Genomic DNA, 19,251 nt, shown 5'->3' with positions numbered 1-19,251 from the left:
AATAGTGATATGATGGTGCCCACTTAATCTTTTTCTGTTTTATATACGATTGTACACTACAGTCTGGGCACATGGCGGTGTTCAGAAGGAAAGGAGCGCCATTTAGCTATTTGAATGCAGATCTAACTGGAATAGTTTGCGGATACAATGTATTGGGTAATCTGGCAGCTCAAAAGACGCCCACCATGTACATGCTTCACACTATCTTCTCTGCTTTCCATATCCCATGGATTGCCTTGCTCATTGTCATTGTCCTTTAACACCATTACATGGATCTGGACTTACACTGGGACCCCTAGGCTTGGACCATGGTGTAACCTGCTATTCTGTGGTTTTAGATGGCAAGAAGAATAATCAGGTAGCTGGGTCAGAACCAGAAGGACCGAATACAGAATCAGAAGACTCAAGAGTAGTCAGTAAACGGGCCACGGTCACAGCAGGAGACAAAAGCCGCGAGCTGAGGAACAGAGGACTGAACCAGAGGAGAACAGCACTGTGTCTGGCAGATTCCGGCCATATGCTTTGAGCTTTAGTAGGGTGTGGTACTTTCCAATCGGCTGAAGTAGGGAGCAGATTACTCCAGCTGGACACCAGGAACAGATCCCAGATGAGATTGGACACACCATATGCAGGAGCCCTAATATAACTAAATGACAGAAAACCAGAATAGTCGAAATCCCCATAAAGTGATTCCATTTTATAAATTAATTCACTGAGGGGTATAATCTGTACACACGTGGTCAAAATTATTGGTACCCCTAATGACAGAAAAACCCACAATGGTCACAGAAATAACTTGAATCTGACAAAAGTAATAATAAATAAAAAATCTATGAAAAATGAACAAATGAAAATCAGACATTGCTTTTCAGCCATGCTTCCACAGAACTTTTAAAAAAAAAAAAAAACCTATGAAATAGGCCTGGACAGAAATGATGTTACCCCTGAGAATAATGTGACAAAAGGGACATATTAAATCAAGGTGTGTTGTAACAACCCTGCTGACATCACTGCATGGCCTCCCATCCCCCGCACACCAACTTACTTACTGCTTCAAGCCATGCTGTGAATTCTGTCTGGTGCCAGCCCTGTGCTCTGTGCCTCTGCTCTCCTGTATGCTTCTGGGTCGCCCTCACACCCAGGGCAGTGGGTACCCGGTACTGGGCTGGTGTCAGGTGGAATGTGTCACAGCAGCGGCGACCCGGTCCATGGCCCTGGGTGCCCAATATCAGTGGCGGTGATGTTAATGGTGTTAAAGTTTATTTGAATAGTTCGTGACGCCACCCGTGGTGTTTGGCAAGGGAGATGGTAAGCCAACGCTGCATGCAGATCCACTTGGACTGATGGTGTGGTGCAGCAAAGATGGTGTAGCTCCCCACAGGTGGAGCTGTAGTCCCAGGGCAGTGTAGGTGCAATGGATGAGGAGAGGCACAGAATGGTATAGATGCTGGTACCCAGATGTAGCGGTGCTGAAGGTGTTAATGGCGAATGAATGGAGGACACCAGGGCTTGCAGTTTCAAAGCTTTACTCACAGTTTGTGGTACCCACTGGTGCCTGCCTTCATGCCGTGTCCTCCGGGGTAGAGACTCAATCAACCTCCCGGGCAAGTCAGGGTTCTCCTCTCCAACACTCCGCCAACATGTGCCTTTCCTGAGCGACTCCTCTATTGCGCCTTTAGTGTGAAGAGCTCCAGTACCGTGGTTACTCTGAAGTTCCTCCTGTCAGATGTTCCTAGGACTATACTTGTATGACACAGCTGTAGCCTCTATTGGGGACTCCTCTCAGAGTCCTGGCTCGCTAATCGGTTGCTGTTGTGTCCCAAGTCTTGGATGGGAGTAGTGCATTTACAGCCAACTACTCCACCAGTGTCTGCTGCAGAACCCTAAGTGTCTATACAACCTCGGGGACCAGGCCCCGGCCTTGCGCTGAGAACCTATAGGCAGGGTTCCTCTTCCAACCCACAACTCCTCTCTCTTCTCCTACTCCTTCGTTCCGCGCTGTTCCTTCTCTCTCTTATGGAAGCTTAGGTTGCAGGTCTACGTCTTTCTCCTTCTCTTCTCTTTCCCGTGCCAGCTGGCTCAGGTCAATGAGGCAGCTGCAGCACTCTTTCTAAACTGAACTCAAACTGAACTCAAAACTAACTTCAGAACTGAACTCCTCTTGCCTGACCTAGTTCTCTGGGACTCACCCCAGACTGACCTACAATTCTTCACTTTCCCCCTCTTTTATACTAACTCCACCCACCTCCCAGCACATCTCGTGTTACGAAGCAGGGTTCCACGAAGGGTGCTCTGTTACCCCCAGCCTGAAGCTGCTAGGCAGACCTACTGAACTATCCTGTGTGTGGGATGCAGGTGTTGGAGTGTGGAAAGGAGTTCCCAACTTACCTACTTGGTGGGGCACTACACCTTAGGAGAAGGTGCAGTACCTTTGTGGTGACTGAGCCTCAGGGGCGCCACACTTCCAAGCTATGTGTATAGGGGGCGGTGCCAGAACTCTTTGGTTCTTATGCAGTCAGGGTGCACCTGTGTAATATGTCCCTTACCAATCACCTAGAGCCCTTGACTATTTAGTTCCGCCACACCCACTAACCCTTGCCTGTGCAATGTCTTAAACTCAGCTCCTTGCTGCTGAGGAAGCCAGGCCCTGTCCTATGTCTTGCCTTCTCTGAGAGGCTTACTCCTAGCTTTGTCTTTTACACCCTGGTTGCCCGCCAGGAGGCGAATATCCTGGTCTCTGTCTTGTCCTAGCTTTGTCTGAGTATTTGCCTGGTACTTCTTTGCTCGCCCTCCAGGAGGCAGAATATCCTGGTCCCTGTATCCTTCGGTCCCTGTACCTTGTCTTGTACTGTGTCTCTGACAGACAGAGGTAAGACAGTTCAGACTATCTGCTTGTCTGTGGTTCCTTTCCCTGTGTCCTCCCTGTCTGTTCCTTGCACTCTTGCAAGCTCCGCCTACCTTGCCCTCTTGCAAGCTCCGCCTACTCTGCACTCCTGCGGCTCCGCCTACTCCGCACTCATGCATATTCCACTCTCCTATCCGTGCACGTACCTGCACCTCCTATTTGAACAGGACCCTACCTGTTCCTCCATATTCCATTCCTTCCAGCCAGTACCCGCTCCTGCTGTGTGAACAGGACCCTACCTGTTCCTTCGTACACCACACCTACCTGCCATGTGTCTCGAGCCGTGCCCGCCTGTCCCGTGTCTCGAGCCGTGCCCGCCTGTCCCGTGTCTCGAGCCGTGCCCGCCTGTCCCGTGTCTCGAGCCATGCCCGCCTGTCCCGTGTCTCGAGCTGTGCCCCCCTGCCCCGTGTCTCCAAGCCGTGCCCCCCTGCCCCGTGTCTCCAAGCCGTGCCCGCCTGCCCCGTGTCTCCAAGCCGTGCCCGCCTGCCCCGTGTCTCCAAGCCGTGCCCGCCTGCCCCGTGTCTCCAAGCCGTGCCCGCCTGCCCCGTGTCTCCAAGCCGTGCCCGCTTGCACAGCGTCTCCAAGCCACGCCTGCTTGCCCAGTGTCTCAGCAATGCCTGCCGTGTTTACCTGCCCGCCTGTCTGTAGCTTCTATCTATCCAAGTAACTTGTCCCCGTGTGGGATCAGCAGCCACAGCCAGACACCACCCTGGAGTGGCACCCGACAGCTATCTGCCGCACAAGCCCAACCTCACCATCAGATGCTCCAGCGAAGACCGAGGTAGCTGCCGTAGTCATGCCCCTTCCAGGGTAGTCTGGTTTGTGGCATAGAGGGGCCACAAATCCCCCGGCTCGCACCAATCAGCCAAGGCGCGAGCGCGACACGTGTCCACTAATTAGCATCACTGGTGTCTACAATCTTGAAATCAGTGAGTGGGCCTGAATTGACTGCTACAGATACTCACTGTGCTGTTTGGGGACATGGTGCATATCACACTCAACATGGACCAGAGGAAGCGAAGGAGAGAGTTGTCTCAGTAGATTTGAAAGAAAATTATAGCCAAACATGATAAATATAAAAGTTATAAGACCATCTCCAAGCAGCTTCATGTTCATTTGACTAAAGTTGCACATATTATTCAGAAATTTAATATTCATGGGACTATAGCTAACCTCCCTGGACAAGGCCACAGGAGGAAAATTAATGACAAATCAAAGAGATGGATAATACAAATGGTAACAAAAGAACCCAGAAAAACTGCTTCTAAACAGATTAAGGCTACTTTTACACATGCTGGATTTTTTACAGCCCGTTTTTGCAGGCCGTATTGCCGTGATTTAGGATCGCCTGTTGTGAAATCCCTTGCTTGGATTTCTGAGCCAAAGCTCCCTCTGGTGGTTACTGAGAGTATAGGAGCTGGCCAAGTGGATGGAGGTTCTCCACCTGACGATGATAATTGGGAATCTGGGATTGCTGGCTGGGAGCATATAATGGAGCTGGCTGCTCTTGAAGGTTGCTGGTGATTTTTTTCCTCTGTGTGCATTTGGAGCTCTTTTGTCCCCTGCCTGATCTGCATGTTCAGCAAGTGATTCTTTTGCTAATCCTTTGCATTTAATCTGGTTGTGGTTTTTTTTTTTTCTTTCTGTTTTGCTGTTGGAGTTCAGCGTGCTCCCTGCTGGGGGCAGCGCTGGGCCCTGCTTCATATTTTGCAGCTTGCTTAGTCCCCTGTTAAGTTAGTGTCTTTTTGCTTGCTGCCAGTTTATACCAGAATATTGATCTAGCGGGGGTGAGATCGCGTGATCTCAGGTTTTTTTTATATATCAGAAGTGTCGGACTTTTTCAGGGTTTTGTGTGTGATTGCAGACAGTATCTTTTTCTGTCCTGTCCTGTCTAGAGAGCTTGGGCCCCACCGTTTGCTCAGTCTGTTGTCTGCCTGTGTTTGTGTCTCATCTTGTCTCACCGACAATATATGTTTGGGGGCTGTCTATTCCTTTGGGGATCTAGTCTGGAGCAGTTTAGATTTCATCTTTCTGTCTTTAGGCTTAGTTAGTCCTCCGGCTGTGACAAAGCGTCTAGGGCATCGTAGGAACGCTTCACATCTACTGCTAGTTATGCGGATAGGATCAGGGGTCTGTAATCCGCTTAGTTACCAACCTGTCTTGTCTTCTGGTGGCTTAGCCTGTTCCTGCCATCCTCCTCGGTGACCCATTCATAACAATCACCGTTTTTCCCTGTTGTAACAAATTGCAGGGAAATAAACGGTGATCCGCAAATACGGGGTACAGCTAAAGCAAACTACCATTGTTTTTGCGGTACCATTGTTTTAAATGGAGGCCGTGTCCGTGAGCCGTGAAAAATATCGAGCAAGCTCGATATTTTTTCACGGCCGTATATACGGCCCTCACGGCCATACGTCACACGGCGCTCCAATGTATCTTTGCGGGCCATTTTTGCAGCACCATAGAAATCTATTGGGGGTGCAAAAACGGCCCGCAAAAACACGGCAAGTGTAAAAGCAGCCTAAAGGTGAACTTCAAGCTCAAGGAACATCAGTGTCAGATCGCACCATCCATTGTCGTATGAGCCAAAGTGGACTTCATGGGGGGACTATCAAGTAGGACACCATTGTTGAAAACAAAATCATAAAAAAGCCAGACTGGAATTTTTCAAACTACATGTTGACCAGCCACAAAACTTTTGAGAATGTCCTATGGACAGATGAGACAAAAATGGAAATTTTTGACAAGGTACATTAGCTCTGTGTTTACAGACATAAAAATGAAGCATATCAAGAAAAGAACACTGTCCCTGCTATGAAACATGGAGGAGGCTCTGTTATGTTCTGGGGCTGCTATGCTGCATCTGGCACAGGGTGTCTAGAATCTGTGCAGGGTACAATAAAATCTCAAGACTATCAAGGGATTCTGGAGAGAAATGTGCTGCCCAGTGTCAGAAAGCTTGGTCACAGTCGCAGGTCATGGGTCTTGTAACAGGATGATGACCCAAAACACACAGCTAAAAACACCCAAGAATGACTAAGAGGAAAACAATGGACTATTCTGAAGTGGCCTTCTATGAGCCCTGACCTAAATCCTATTGAGCATCTTTGGAAAGAGCTGAAACATGCTGTCAGAAAAGGCAACCTTCAAACACGATGGAGCAGTTTGCTCTTGAGGAGTGGGCCAAAATACCTCTCGAGAGGTGCAGAAGTCTGATTAATAGTTACAGAAATCATTTGATTGCAGTGATTGCCTCAAAAGGTTGTGCAACAAAATATTAAATACAAACACATGGGCCATGCACACAGCGACCAAGACGGTAGGACAGTGTTCACACCACCAAAAGACTGAAACACAGAGAAACACAGTATAACAAACGTATAAAAATACTCTGTTGTAAAAAATATATATATAACCATAAACAGCAAGTGCTAGTAAAAAGATGATAACAAAACAGGGTATTTAGTTGATAGTTTTTTTGGAAAAAATGTATACTAAGCCGCTCTACCAAACGTCAAGGTATACCCATCAGAGCAGTCCCTAACCGATGTATTTAAAACGGCTTAGTATACATTTTTTGCAAAAAACGTATCAACTAAATACCCCGTTTTGTTATCATCTTTTTACTAGCACTTGCTGTTTGTTTCTTTTTGTTTTGTTTTTTTGCAACAGAGTATTTTTATGCGTTTGTTATACTGTGTTTCAACAAAATATTAAAGTTAAGGATACCATAATTTCAGTCCAGGCCTATTTCATGAGTGTTATTTTATTTTTTTTAATCTGTGGAGGCATGGTTGAAGTGCAATGTCTGACTTTCATTTGTTCATTTTCATAGATTTTTTTATTTATTTTTACTTTTGTAAGATTCAAGTTATTTCTGTGACCATTGTGAAATTTTCTGTCATTAAACAAAGTGTACCAAAAACTTTGACCACGAGTGTAGGAGAAGTACATATTTTGACTCCTCGGCCACTTTCCGAAAATTAACACGCAGTGGATGTTGGAGAGTGAAAATTACACATTTGCTGTTTTATTACCCAACACATAGTGCCCAGATTGTACTCCAGAAGACACACACCGCAAGTTAAGTAGGTTCTTCTCACTATAATATTTCTAAACTAGCTGATGAGCCCGGCATTGCCCGGGCATACTAACTAACTGTGGTTAGTAATAACAAATTATAATAGAATCGTAGAGTTGGAAGGGACCTCCTGGGCCATCTGGTCCAACCCCCTGCTCAAAGCAGGATTCGCTAAATCATCCCAGTCAGATGTCTGTCCAGCCTCTGTTTGAAGACTTCCATTGAAGGAGAACTCACCACTTCTCGTGGCAGCCTGTTCCACTAATTGATCACTCTAACTGTCAAAAAGTTTTTTCTAATATCTAATCTGTCTCCTCCCATTCAGTTTCATCCCATTGCTTCTAGTCTTTCCTTGTGCAAATGAGAATAAAGATGATCCTTCTACAATGTGACAGCCCTTTAGATATTTGTAGACAGCTATTAAGTCTCCTCTCTGTCTTGTCTTTTGCAAACTAAACATTCCCAAATCCTGCAACCTTTCCTCATAAGACAGGGTTTGCAGACCGGTCACCATTCTGGTCGCTCTTTTCTGAACTTGCTCCAGTTTGTTGATGTCTTTTTTAAAATGTGGTGCCCAAAACTGGACACAATATTCCAGATGAGGTCTGACCAAAGAGAAGTAGAAGGCAATAATGACTTCACATGATCTAGACTGTATGCTTCTGTTAATACATCTTAGAATTGCATTTGCCTTTTCTGCTGCTGCATCACACTGTTGACTCATATTCAGTCTGTGATCTATTAGTATACCCAAGTCTTTTTCACATGTGCTGTTGCTTAGCCCTATTCCTCCCATTCTGTATATGCTTTTTTCATTTTTATTGCCCAGATGTAGTACTTTGCATTTTTCCCTGTTAAAAACCATTCTGTTAGTTGCTGCCCACTGCTCCAGTTTATATCTTTTTGAATCCTCTCTCTCTCTCTTCTCTAGTATTAGCTATCCCTCCTAGCTTTGTGTCATCAGCAAATTTAATCAGTTTACCCTCATTTCCTTCATCTAAATCATTGATAAAGATGTTGAACAACACAGGGCCCAGGACAGAGCCCTGTGGTACCCCCCTTGAAACATTCTTCCAACTGGATGTGCAGCCATTTACGACCATTCTAAGCCAGTTATGAATCCACCTAACAGTTGCCTTGTCCATTCCATACTTAGTCATTTTTTCAATAAGGATTGTATGAGATACTTTGTCAAATGCTTTGCTGAAGTCAAGATATACTATATCTACAGCATTTCCTTGATCCACCCAATCAGGGATTCTGTCATAGAAGGAAATTAAGTTAGCCTGACATGACTTATTAGTTACAAACCCATGCTGACTCTGTTTAATCACTTCATTCTTATCCAGGTACTGACATACATGTTGTTTAATAATTTGTTCAAAGATCTTTCCTGATATAGAAGTCAGACTCACCGGCCTATAGTTGCCTGGTTCCACCTTGTTCCCCTTTTTGAAGATAGGAACAACATTTGCTCTTCTCCAGTCTTCTGGGACTTCTCCTGTTCTCCAAGAATTTTCAAAAATTATGGAGAGGGGTTCAAAAATTTCTTCTGCTATCTCCTTCAGTACTCTGGGGTGTAATTCATCTGGACCTGGAGACTTGAATTCATTTAGGTTAGCTAAGTGTTTCCTCACTATCTTTCTGTTTATAGATATCCTGGATTCTTCTATTCCCTTAATAGGACAGTGAAGAACAGTTGGTGTTACATTTCCTTTCTGAGAGAAACAGATGCAAAATAGGAATTTAAAAGTTCGGCCTTCTCAACATCCTGTCTTACCATTTCATCATTTTCATCCTGTAAAAATCCTATAGCATCTTTGACTTTTCTTTTACTTTTGACATATCCCCAAAATCCTTTATTATTGCTTTTGACATCTCTTGCAAGCCTCAATTCATTGTCAGCTTTAGATAATCTGATTTGTGCCCTACAGGTTCTGCAGACAGCATTATATTCTTCTTTAGATATGCCTCCCTCTTTCCATTTTATAAACATTTTTTTCTTCCTTTTTAGCATGTGCTTAAGTTCTGTGTTCATCCATCCTGGTTTCCTTAATTGCTTCCTATTCTTCCCTCTTTTCGGAATTGTTAACAATTGTGCTTTGAGAATTTCATTTTTCAAGATTTCCCATCCTTCCTGGACATTTTTTGTCTTTAAAGATATCCAGCCATTGGATCCCTCCAATTCTCTTTCTGAATCCCTTAAAATCTGCCTTTCCGAAATCTAACCTTGACGTCTGAGTCTTCACTGGTCTTCCTCCTCTAGTTATCCAAAATTCTAAAATAGCATGGTCGCTACCTCCTAGGGTCCCAGCCACTTTTACCTCCTCAACCATTTCCTCCCTGTTTATAAGGATTAGATCCAAGGTAGCAGTTCCCCTTGTTTTCTCCCTTACCTTTTGGAAGATAAAGTTGTCAGCAACAGAGGATAAGAATTTCCTTGACCTGTTAGTTTTGCCTGAGAGAGATTCCCAACAAATGTCTGGATAGTTGAAATCTCCCATGACAACTATGTCATATTTTTTGGAGAACTTGGCCATTTGATGCATAAAGAGTTCATCCATATCTTCAGCTTGCACAGGCGGCCTGTAGTAAATGCCTACAATGGTGTCCTTTCCATTGTTCTGTCCTTGTATTCTTACCCAAACAGTTTCCACAGAACTCCCAGTCTCTGAAGCTTCAATCTCTGTGCAGATATATACGCGTTTCTAACATACAATGCGACACCCCCTCCTCGTTTATCAAGTCTGTTTCTTGCAAATAAGTTGTATCCTTCTAGCCTTGTATTCCAATCATGTGTATTGTCCCACCAAGTTTCAGTGATTCCAATGACATCATATTTCTTTTCCTGTGTTAGTAGTTCCAATTCTCCTTGTTTGTTGCCCATGCTTTGTGCATTAGTATAGAAACATTTTAGTTTGTGATTGGTTTCTCTTTCTCCAATATTTTTATTAATTAGGTTCTTTTGTCTTTGTTCTTCCTTTCCACTTCTAATAGCAGAGTTCTCAATAGCATTTGTCAGGTGTATGGCTTATTCTGGCCTTTTGCTTCCCTTCCCATGTTGTTCTAGTTTAAAGCTCTCCTTACAAGTGTAACAAGGCGACTTCCAAATACATGTTTTCCAGTCTTCGTAAGGTGCACCCCATCTCTAGCAAGTAGTCCATTGTATACTTAATTCACTCTATGATCCAGAAATCCAAATCGTTGCTGACAGCACCATCGACGTAGCCAGTTGTTCACCTGCAGAATCTTATTCCACCTCCTTGTTCCATGGCCATCCACTGGGAGGATGGAAGAGAAGACCACCTGCGCTCCCAGTTCTTTCACTTTCTTGCCTAAGTCTTCAAAGTCTCTGCAGATGGTTTCCAGGTGGTTTCTTGCGGTGTCATTTGTCCCCACATGTAGTAGCAGGAATGGGTAGTCATCTGTAGGTCTGAAGAGTCCTGATATCCTGTCAGACACATCTTTAATTTTTGCACCTGGAAGACAGCACGTTTCTCTTGAAGTTATATCCGGTCTGCAGATAGCGGCCTCTGTTCCTCTCAACAGGGAATCCCCCATGACCACCACTCTCCGTTTCTTCTTCACAACATTTTTCTTTCTCCATCCAGGAGGACTCTGAGGGCGTACAAGGTTGCTGTTTGTGGGCAAAGTCTTATCCTGATGTATTTCTTCATCGTTTTCCTGCGTGAGAGCCTGGTACTGGTTCCTGAGAAGTATGGGTGCTGACTGCCTCCTGATCCTCCTGCTTCTCTGGGTCACATGTTTCCATTCCTCTGTTTCTTCAGGTGCACTTCTAATTTCTTCTCTTTCTGTAACATGAAGAGATAATTCTGCTCTGTCCAAGAACTCTTCACCTTCCTTAATGATCTTCAATGTAGCTAACCTCTCCGAGATTTTGCAACTTTTCCTCCAACAGGGACACAAGCTTGCATTTGTGGCATGTGAAGTTTGGCTTTTCCACTGGTAAGTCTGTGAACATGTAGCAAGAAATGCAGCTCACCAAATGGCTCCTGGCCTCTTCCATATTGAGATTTCTTTAAAACGATGAAAGATGAGCCAAAATTGACGATGAACGATGAAAGATGAGCCAAAATTTGGCGTGCGGTTTTCCGATTTCCTCTTTTCAGCTGCAACGGCCAAAACCCAGTGATCGTTGAGCTCGCGGAGACTCTTCACTTATCCCAGAAGGCACTGGGAATATGCAAATGATCTCCTCAGGACTCTTCCCCTGGTCTGGTAATGATTATCCTCCATCCCATATACCCATCACACATCCTCCATCCCATAGTACCATGCCCATATACCCATTATGACATAATTTTTCACCATTGCAAACTATTATGAGCGTCGCCATGGCAGCCATTATGACATCATAATGAGGGCCGGGGCTTGATACACATATACACACACACTCAGCTTTATATATTGCTAAATATAGGGATCCTAAATGTTGTTTGAGCAGACTCAGAAGTAAGAGCTTTTTTTTGCTGGATTGATTTGTAGAAACCCTCTTGCTTTTCAACAGCCTTTGAGCCACTAATAGTGTGGGAACCTCTGTTTTTCCATTGACAGATGATGGACCTGAATGGGGACTTGTTTTTTGTGAGATGAGAATTGGTATTATTTTCGCCTACATAACAATGATTGGTTTCTTTTTATTCAATATTTGGGAGGCAGAATGAACAAACAATTGAAGACCACACACTATTGGTTCATCCAACAAGGTTTTCTATTAGAATGTGAACTGTCATTGTCTCTGTAAACAATTAAAGTTTTTTATATAGCTTGCCATATTTATGGACCATTTAAAAAGAAATATTCAAAAATATAAAACTCAAGGATATTTCATTAAAAAATAATTGTTTTTTTATCTTAGCAGATGATAGTACCAGGAGATCAGAAGGACAGCTGACATCTTTAATTTTTAAATGTGATGATCTTGAGATCCTACAAGATACAACTGAAGTGACTGCTGCTACTCCAGATATACCATCATCCCTTCACATCAAAGGTCTGTCAACTGATCCTATGAAACAGGTCCTGCCTTCTGATTCATTACTGACTACTAAAGAAAATCAGAGTCACAAAATAAGCATTAAAAAACGAACTGCTCTGAAAGCAAAGAAACCTGTTTCCTGTTCAGAATGTGGGAAATGTTTTGCATATAAATCAGAGTGTGTTAAGCACCAGAGAACCCACACAGGGGAGAAGCCTTTTTCATGTTCAGAATGTGAGAAATCTTTTAACTGGAAAGCAAATCTTGTTAGTCACCAGAGAACCCACACGGGGGAGAAGCCTTTTTCCTGTTCAGAATGTGGGAAATGTTTTACTTGGAAATTGGGTCTTGATAGCCATCAGAGAACTCACACAGGGGAGAAGCCTTTTTCATGTTCAGAATGTGGGAAATGTTTTGCATATAAATCACATTTTGTTGAACACCAGAGAACCCACACAGGAGCGAAACCTTATTCATGTTCACAATGTGGGAAATGTTTTGCACATAGATCACATTTTGTTGAACACCAGAGAACCCACACAGGAACGAAACCTTATTCATGTTCAGAATGTGGGAAATGTTTTGCACGTAAATCAGATTGTGTTGGTCACCAGAGAACTCACAAAGGGGAGAAGCCTTTTTCCTGTTCAGAATGTGGGAAATTTTTTAGCCTGAAACGGTGTCTTGATGAACACCAGAGAACCCACACAGGTGAGAAGCCTTTTTCATGTTCAGAATGTGGGAAATGTTTTACACATAAATCAGCTTGTATTATGCACCAGAGAACCCACACAGGCGAGAAGCCTTTTTCCTGTTCAGAATGTGGGAAATGTTTTGCCTGGAAATCAGCTTGTGTTAAGCACAAGATAATCCACACAGGGGAGAAGCCTTTTTCATGTTTAGAATGTGGGAAATGTTTTACACATAAATCAGCTTGTATTATACACCAGAGAACCCACACAGGGGAGAAGCCTTTTTCATGTTCAGAATGTGGGAAATGTTATACTTACAAAGGGAATCTTGCTGAACACCAAATAACTCATACAGGGGAGAAGCCTTTTTCCTGTTCAGAATGTGGGAAATGTTTTAACCGGAAAGCGCTTCTTGTTAGACATCAGAGCAGTCACACAGAGGAGAAGCCTTTTTGATTTTCTTAATGTGGGAAATATTTTACTTGGAAATCAACTGTTAATAAACATCAGAGATGTCGCATAGGGGAGAAACCTTTTTATGTTCATAATGTTGGAATAGTTTTAACCAAAATTAGTTCTTAAATGGGTTGGCTCTTGTTATTCCTCATGTTTGCTGACAAAAGGATGAAACTAAACTTTATTAATTCCAAATATAAAACTATACCCATAATTCACCCCCTGAAGGTTAGTCAGAAGGTGACTAATAGATTAAACATATACCCCACATTTCAGTTTGTAGGGTGAGGTGACGTATTCACACTCACTCTCCAAGCCTCTCATTTCTACCGGTTTCATCGTCCTCACCAAAGGCGACTCATCAGGAGACTTTATTTAATATTGACTAGACAAAAAAAACTAAAGTCATGCATTATGTGTGGTGTGACTGGTGGTCCTGTGGTTAATGGGAGGTATATGTCACAGGGATGGATGTTCCCTGCGATGCAACCCGGAGTATTTTGTCTTTAGTGCACATGGGTCCGGGTTGCGGGTAGCTATGAGAGATGGGAGGGTATGGCTAACCCATATTACCTCACCTTTGGGTGAGGTTGTTGACTTGTACCCCTGTTTTCCTTCAGGACCTGTAGGTATTTCAGGACCTGCAGTGAGGTCATGACCATGTGACCAGCCCATGGGATCCATACCTCACCTTTGGGTGTGGTTACAGCCTACATAATGGATGCTGTGGTTTAGCACATAGTCTGAGACTTGAGAAGTAGAAGGCCTCATGTGTGTATGGCTCAAGATGGAGCCTCCAGGCTGGACAGTGCCCTAGCCTGTGTGCTCACAGGGCCTGAGGGAACAAAGCCCAGCTAAGGACTGTTTGTGTTGCTTTTGCCTGCTGTGAAGGCTGGTTACCTTGTGTTTTTGCTTTGGGGTTTATGGAGCAAATAAACCCACACGGACTCTTTTAAAGAAGCACGCCTCCTGTTTTTCTTCCTGCTGCATCTAAGTGAGTACAAATCCTTACACATGATATCCAAAACAGTCAGAAACCTAGCCATATATAGGGAGACCCCAGACTTCAATCTATATACTTCGTAAGTTTATATGCCACTCCAGTGGCGGTCAGTCAGGAATTGAAAGTATGTGAAAATACAGTATAATTGTGTTTTTTCTCCTATAGGGACTGCTCTAGTTTGGTATTGTAACAGGTGTCAAATAGTAGTACAGGCAAATTGTCCTAGACTAGACTCAGTTTTCAGACCACCCAATATATACCACTCAGGGAAAACTTACCTGCTCCAAAGATCACTAGCAGCTTGTAACTAATGGCCATGCTGTGGTCTGTCAGGGAATGAGTGCAATATCGTTATAAAGACTAGGGAGATGTGCAACCATAATGTCTGGGAGATCTGTGCATTTATTTAGTATGTTTCACGGTCACGTGTGTCTGGACGCAGCGAGTACCGCAAGGCGAACCCATGTGACAAGTGACCCTGGATACACCGCCTCCAGTGGGGCGAATTTAAATAATAAACACGTGCATATAAAGTAGTCTGGAAACCCCGCCTCCAGTAAGGCGAATTTAAACAATAAGGGAAACCTGGGAAACATTAACAATGGTGGGCCCTGCGATAGGGAATAGGGAAGTGGAGACCTCCTGAGCTCCCCTGAGCCAGTGTCCCTGCACTCCTAACGTTCCCTATGCCGGTTCCGCACCGGGCGCGCAACAGGAACCTAAAAACCCTAGCTTGTCCTGACCTAAACCCTCACTAGGGAATCGGTCGGTGCGGAAACTAATCCCACCACTGCACTAAAACACACGAGGAAAGATGACAAAACAGGGGAAACACCATTTACCGTAGCTTTGCTCTGTTGCGTACACTCCTAGCAACAGAGCCTACCACCTGTGTGCATCTTCTCCTCCACCCGGATCCATCACCATAACTGGATCCTTCACCATAGTGCAGCCTTGGAGCAGAGTCCACCACCAGTTGCAGCTGTCCAGTAACAGAGTCCCAAAGATGAGTTCAGCTCCTGCCCAAAAAGTCCAGCATGCTTGAGTCCAGCTCTCAGCAACCAAGTCTCGCATGCTGAGTCCAACTCTCTCCATAGTCGTCACTCCACCAAGCCATGCAAGCACTTCCTGCAAACACCATAAACTGTGACTCCACCATGCCATGCCAGCCCTTCTTGCAGACCACCTAGCTGCCACTCGTCCCCTCTGGCTGGGCTGCGCAGGACTCATGTTCAGCTCCTTCTTTCACCCAGGCTTCCTTGTGAATGACTAACACACAATATCACCAACAGTGATTGAACCCATCTGGCTCCCTTTTATAGAGCCTAACACCTGATTTGTAATTGCGTGCACATTAACCCTAAAACTAAGGTGTGATACCACTCACCACCACCGGGGCAACTTAGAATGAATGACACCACGTGTAATAATTCTAATGGCCACCGGGGGCAATCAACCCACTTTAGCACCAAGCCAAAGGGAGAAAAGTTCACTTTGTCCATTTAACTTGTCAGATCCAGCCTGGATCATGACAGTACCCCCTCCTTAATGAGGGGCCTCTGGACCCTCAAGACCACTCCTCATTAGGGAAACACCAACAGCGGAGACGCCCAGATCTTGAGTTCACCCCCCACTACCTGACACTTCTGGTTAATGACAAACGCACCCCTGGTATTGGCAATATGTGTTCTGGAGGCAACACTCATCTCCACAGCGCCGACCTGGGGAACGAGTTTATGTATGTGTATGTTTGCTAAGAGCTGATCAGACTCCACAACACACTTCCACAAGATGTTTTTTGGTGGCCACCCATACATGCTCGTTCACACACAGGTCCGGACCTGAACGTTTATTGCACACATTCATTTGTCATATATTTGAACTTCTGGACACGACAACAGAGTAGTCCCCCTGCTGTCACCACACTCACTCTCCCGCTATTCACCAAGGGACACCACCCTCCAACCCTTTCACCATGAGGTCTGCGCCTCCCAGGGTTGGTTAATGGCGAGAGTTGAGATTTGTCCCTACTTCCCCGCAGCACACCTGCTGCACACACCTGGAGGAGAAGGGGACAGGAATATGGAGGAAATATACACTCGCTGGTCGCCTTCCTCCAAGCGACCAGGAGGGGGCGGCCTCTTCGGTGGTATAGAAGAATTGGCGTGAGCCCTGCGGACTATCACCAGTCTGTTCACTACAGGGACGTACCCCTTCACCTCGGGGAACCCCAGACAGCACCATGAGGATCACCAAATCCACCCACCTGTCTGGTTACGTCCACCTGTATGAACAAGTCCCGCTCCCCAGCAGCGACTCAAGGGGCTTTTGCCAGACCCGCAATTTGCCAAAGCCGCCATTTTGATTTCCTGGTTGCCTGAGCAGAGGCCCCAGACCCTGATAACTGCTGCTGCAGCGGCTCTAACACACCTTGCCGCTCCCCACTGACCTCAGTGAGGCCCGGCAGCAATAACTCAGCGGTCTCCACATGGCCAAAGCTCACCAGAGGAAAAAAAATGTAGGGTTGGTGATAATGTCACGGTCACATGTGACTGGACGCAGCGAGTACCGCAAGGCGAACCCATAAGACACCCGTGACCCTGGGTACCACGCCTCCAGTGGGGCAAATTTAAATAATAAAACGTGCAGCTGGATACACCGCCTCCAACTGGCGGATTTAGATATTACACGTATATATAAAGTAGTCTGGAAATCCCGCCTCCAGTAAGGCTAATTTAAACAATAAGGGAAACCTGGGAAACATTAACAACGGTGGGCCCTGCGATAGGGAATAGGGAAGTGGAGACCTCCTGAGCTCCCCTGAGCCAGTATCCCTGCACTCCTAACGTTCCCTATGCCGGTTCCGCACCGGGCGCACAACAGGAACCTAAAAACCCTAGCTCGTCCTGACCTAAGCCCTCACTAGGGAATTGGTCGGTGCGGAAACTAATCCCACCACTGCACTAAAACACACATGAGGAAAGATGACAAAACAGGGGAAACACCACTTAGCTTTGCTCTGCTGCGTACGCTCCTAGCAACAGAGCCCACCACCTGCGTGCATTGTTATCAATGAGTCACCGGAGGAGGAGAAAACAAAAATACAAGCTAAGTCCAGAAAACCGGAGAGGTTGGTAGCTATCGGATTGCAGACCCCTGATCCTATTCACCACAACTAACAGTAGCCGTGGGGGGTTCCTACGGTGCCCTAGACCCCTCGTCACAGCCGGAGAACTACATAAGCCTAAAGAAGGAAAGGGGAAATCTAAACTGCCCCAGAGCAGACCCCAAAGCAATAGACAGCCCCCAACATGTATTGTTGGTGAAAAACAGATGAAAACACAAACACAGACAGAAAGACAGGCTGAGCAAACGATGGTGCCCAACTAACTAGATAGGACAGGACAGAAAAGATGCTGGCTGCAATCTGCAAAAAAACCTACAAAAATGTCCCAACCGTCTGATAGGAAAAAAGGCCCTGAAGTCGCTAGACTTCAAAATCACTTTATCAGCACTCAGGTATATTCTGAAAACAGAGCAAAGAGATCAACTGATCAGAGACAAAAATGGAATTCAGCCAGTCCCAACCAGGACTGGCTGAATACAAACACTAAGGAAACCAGACAAAATCTCATGGAATAATAGCAGGGCAAAACTTAGCTTTTAGTAGACGGAACTAAAACTGGATGCCAGAGCTCAGAGCAGAAAGGGTCACCAGCAAACCCTGCAGGGCGTTGGCTGCCTTATATCCACTCAGAAATTCCAGATGTCCAATCACACTCCGCCTGTTCAGATGACAGGTTCTTCCCATCCCAATTAATTTCACTACCTCTCTTCACCAGCAGAGGGAGTTCATCAGACTTCAAAGGTGAAGGGGAAAATGAACTCACAACAGTGCATCTTCTCCTCCACTCGGATCCATCACCATAACTGGATCCTTCACCATAGTGCAGCCTTGGAGCAGAGTCCACCACCAGTTGCAGCTGTCCAGTAACAGAGTCCCAAAGATGAGTTCAGCTCCTGCCCAAAAAGTCCAACATGCTTGAGTCCAGCTCTCAGCAACCAAGTCCCGCATGGCTGGGCTGCGCAGGACTCATGTTCAGCTCCTTCTTTCACCCAGGCTTCCTTGTGAATGACTAACACACAATCAATATCACCAACAGTAATTGAACCCACCTGGCTCCCTTTTATAGAGCCTAACACCTGATTTGTAATTGCGTGCACATTAACCCTAAAACTAAGGTGCGATACCACTCACCACCACCGAGGCAACTTAGAATGAACGACACCACGTGTAATAATTCTAATGGCCACCGGGGGCAATCAACCCACTTTGGCACCAAGCCAAAGGAAAAAAAGTTCATTTTGTCCATTTAACTTGTCAGATCCAGCCTGGATCATGACGGTATGAATATGGAAATGATCTCTGGAAGTTAAGTTTTCCCTGAGTGGTATATTGTCACGCCGGGGGCATATCAGGCTGCTTCCCCCTGAGGGAGGCGTCTGATCTTTGTGTTTCCTAGCACACTGGGCCTCGCTTCTTTGTGTGCTCTCTGCAGTCTCTCGGTCCCGTTCTCGTGTGCTCCTTGCAGCAGCCTCGCAGTCCGGCTATCCGTGTCACCTGCTGTACTCCAGTCCTGCCTCCGGTGTTCCTGTTCCATCCTGCTCCAGTCCTGCCGTCCTACTCCAGTCCTGCCACTGGTGTTCCTGTTCCATCCTGCTCCAGTCCTGCCGTCCTACTCCAGTCCTGCCTCCGGTGTTCCTGTTCCATTCTGCTCCAGTCGTCCCGTTCTACTCCAGTCCTGCCTCCGGTGTTCCAGTTCCATCCTGCTGCAGTCCTTCCGTCCTCCTCTAATCCTGTCTCCTGTGTTCCTGCTCCAGCCATCCCTCCACGTTCCAGTCTACTGTCTTACTCCATTCCTGTCTCCTGTGTTCCAGCTCTGTCCTGTCATCTACACTTCAGTACCTCCACATTCCAGTCTACAGTCTTCACTCCTGTCTCCTGTGTTTCAGCTCTGTTCTGTCATCTACACTTCAGTCCCACACTCCTACTCCAGTCCATCCTGAGCCGCCCCTCTCAGTACCGGCTACCGTGGTACTCGAACCCCTGGGCTT

The 19,251-nt window shown here is 45.7% G+C and overlaps 1 protein-coding gene across 3 annotated transcripts in view; it reads left to right on the top strand.

Annotated features, from left to right (window-relative positions):
* Positions 1–14,093, top strand: part of LOC141094278 (uncharacterized) — a 32,898-nt gene extending 18,805 nt beyond the window's left edge. For all 3 annotated transcript variants that reach the window (XM_073580114.1, XM_073580113.1, XM_073580112.1), the window contains one exon: positions 11,866–14,093. In XM_073580114.1, the coding sequence (XP_073436215.1) occupies positions 11,866–13,133 (1,268 nt within the window). In that variant the 3' untranslated portion in view covers positions 13,134–14,093. The remainder of the gene's footprint in view (positions 1–11,865) is intronic.
* Positions 14,094–19,251: the final 5,158 nt, after the last annotated feature.

Source organism: Dendrobates tinctorius, unplaced genomic scaffold (genome assembly GCF_039654945.1).
Source record: "Dendrobates tinctorius isolate UK_male_01 unplaced genomic scaffold, ASM3965494v1 ptg000063l, whole genome shotgun sequence".
Lineage (NCBI taxonomy): Eukaryota > Metazoa > Chordata > Amphibia > Anura > Dendrobatidae > Dendrobates > Dendrobates tinctorius.
Note: the sequence above shows the minus strand (reverse complement) of the source record. Positions and strands in the feature narration are given on the sequence as shown.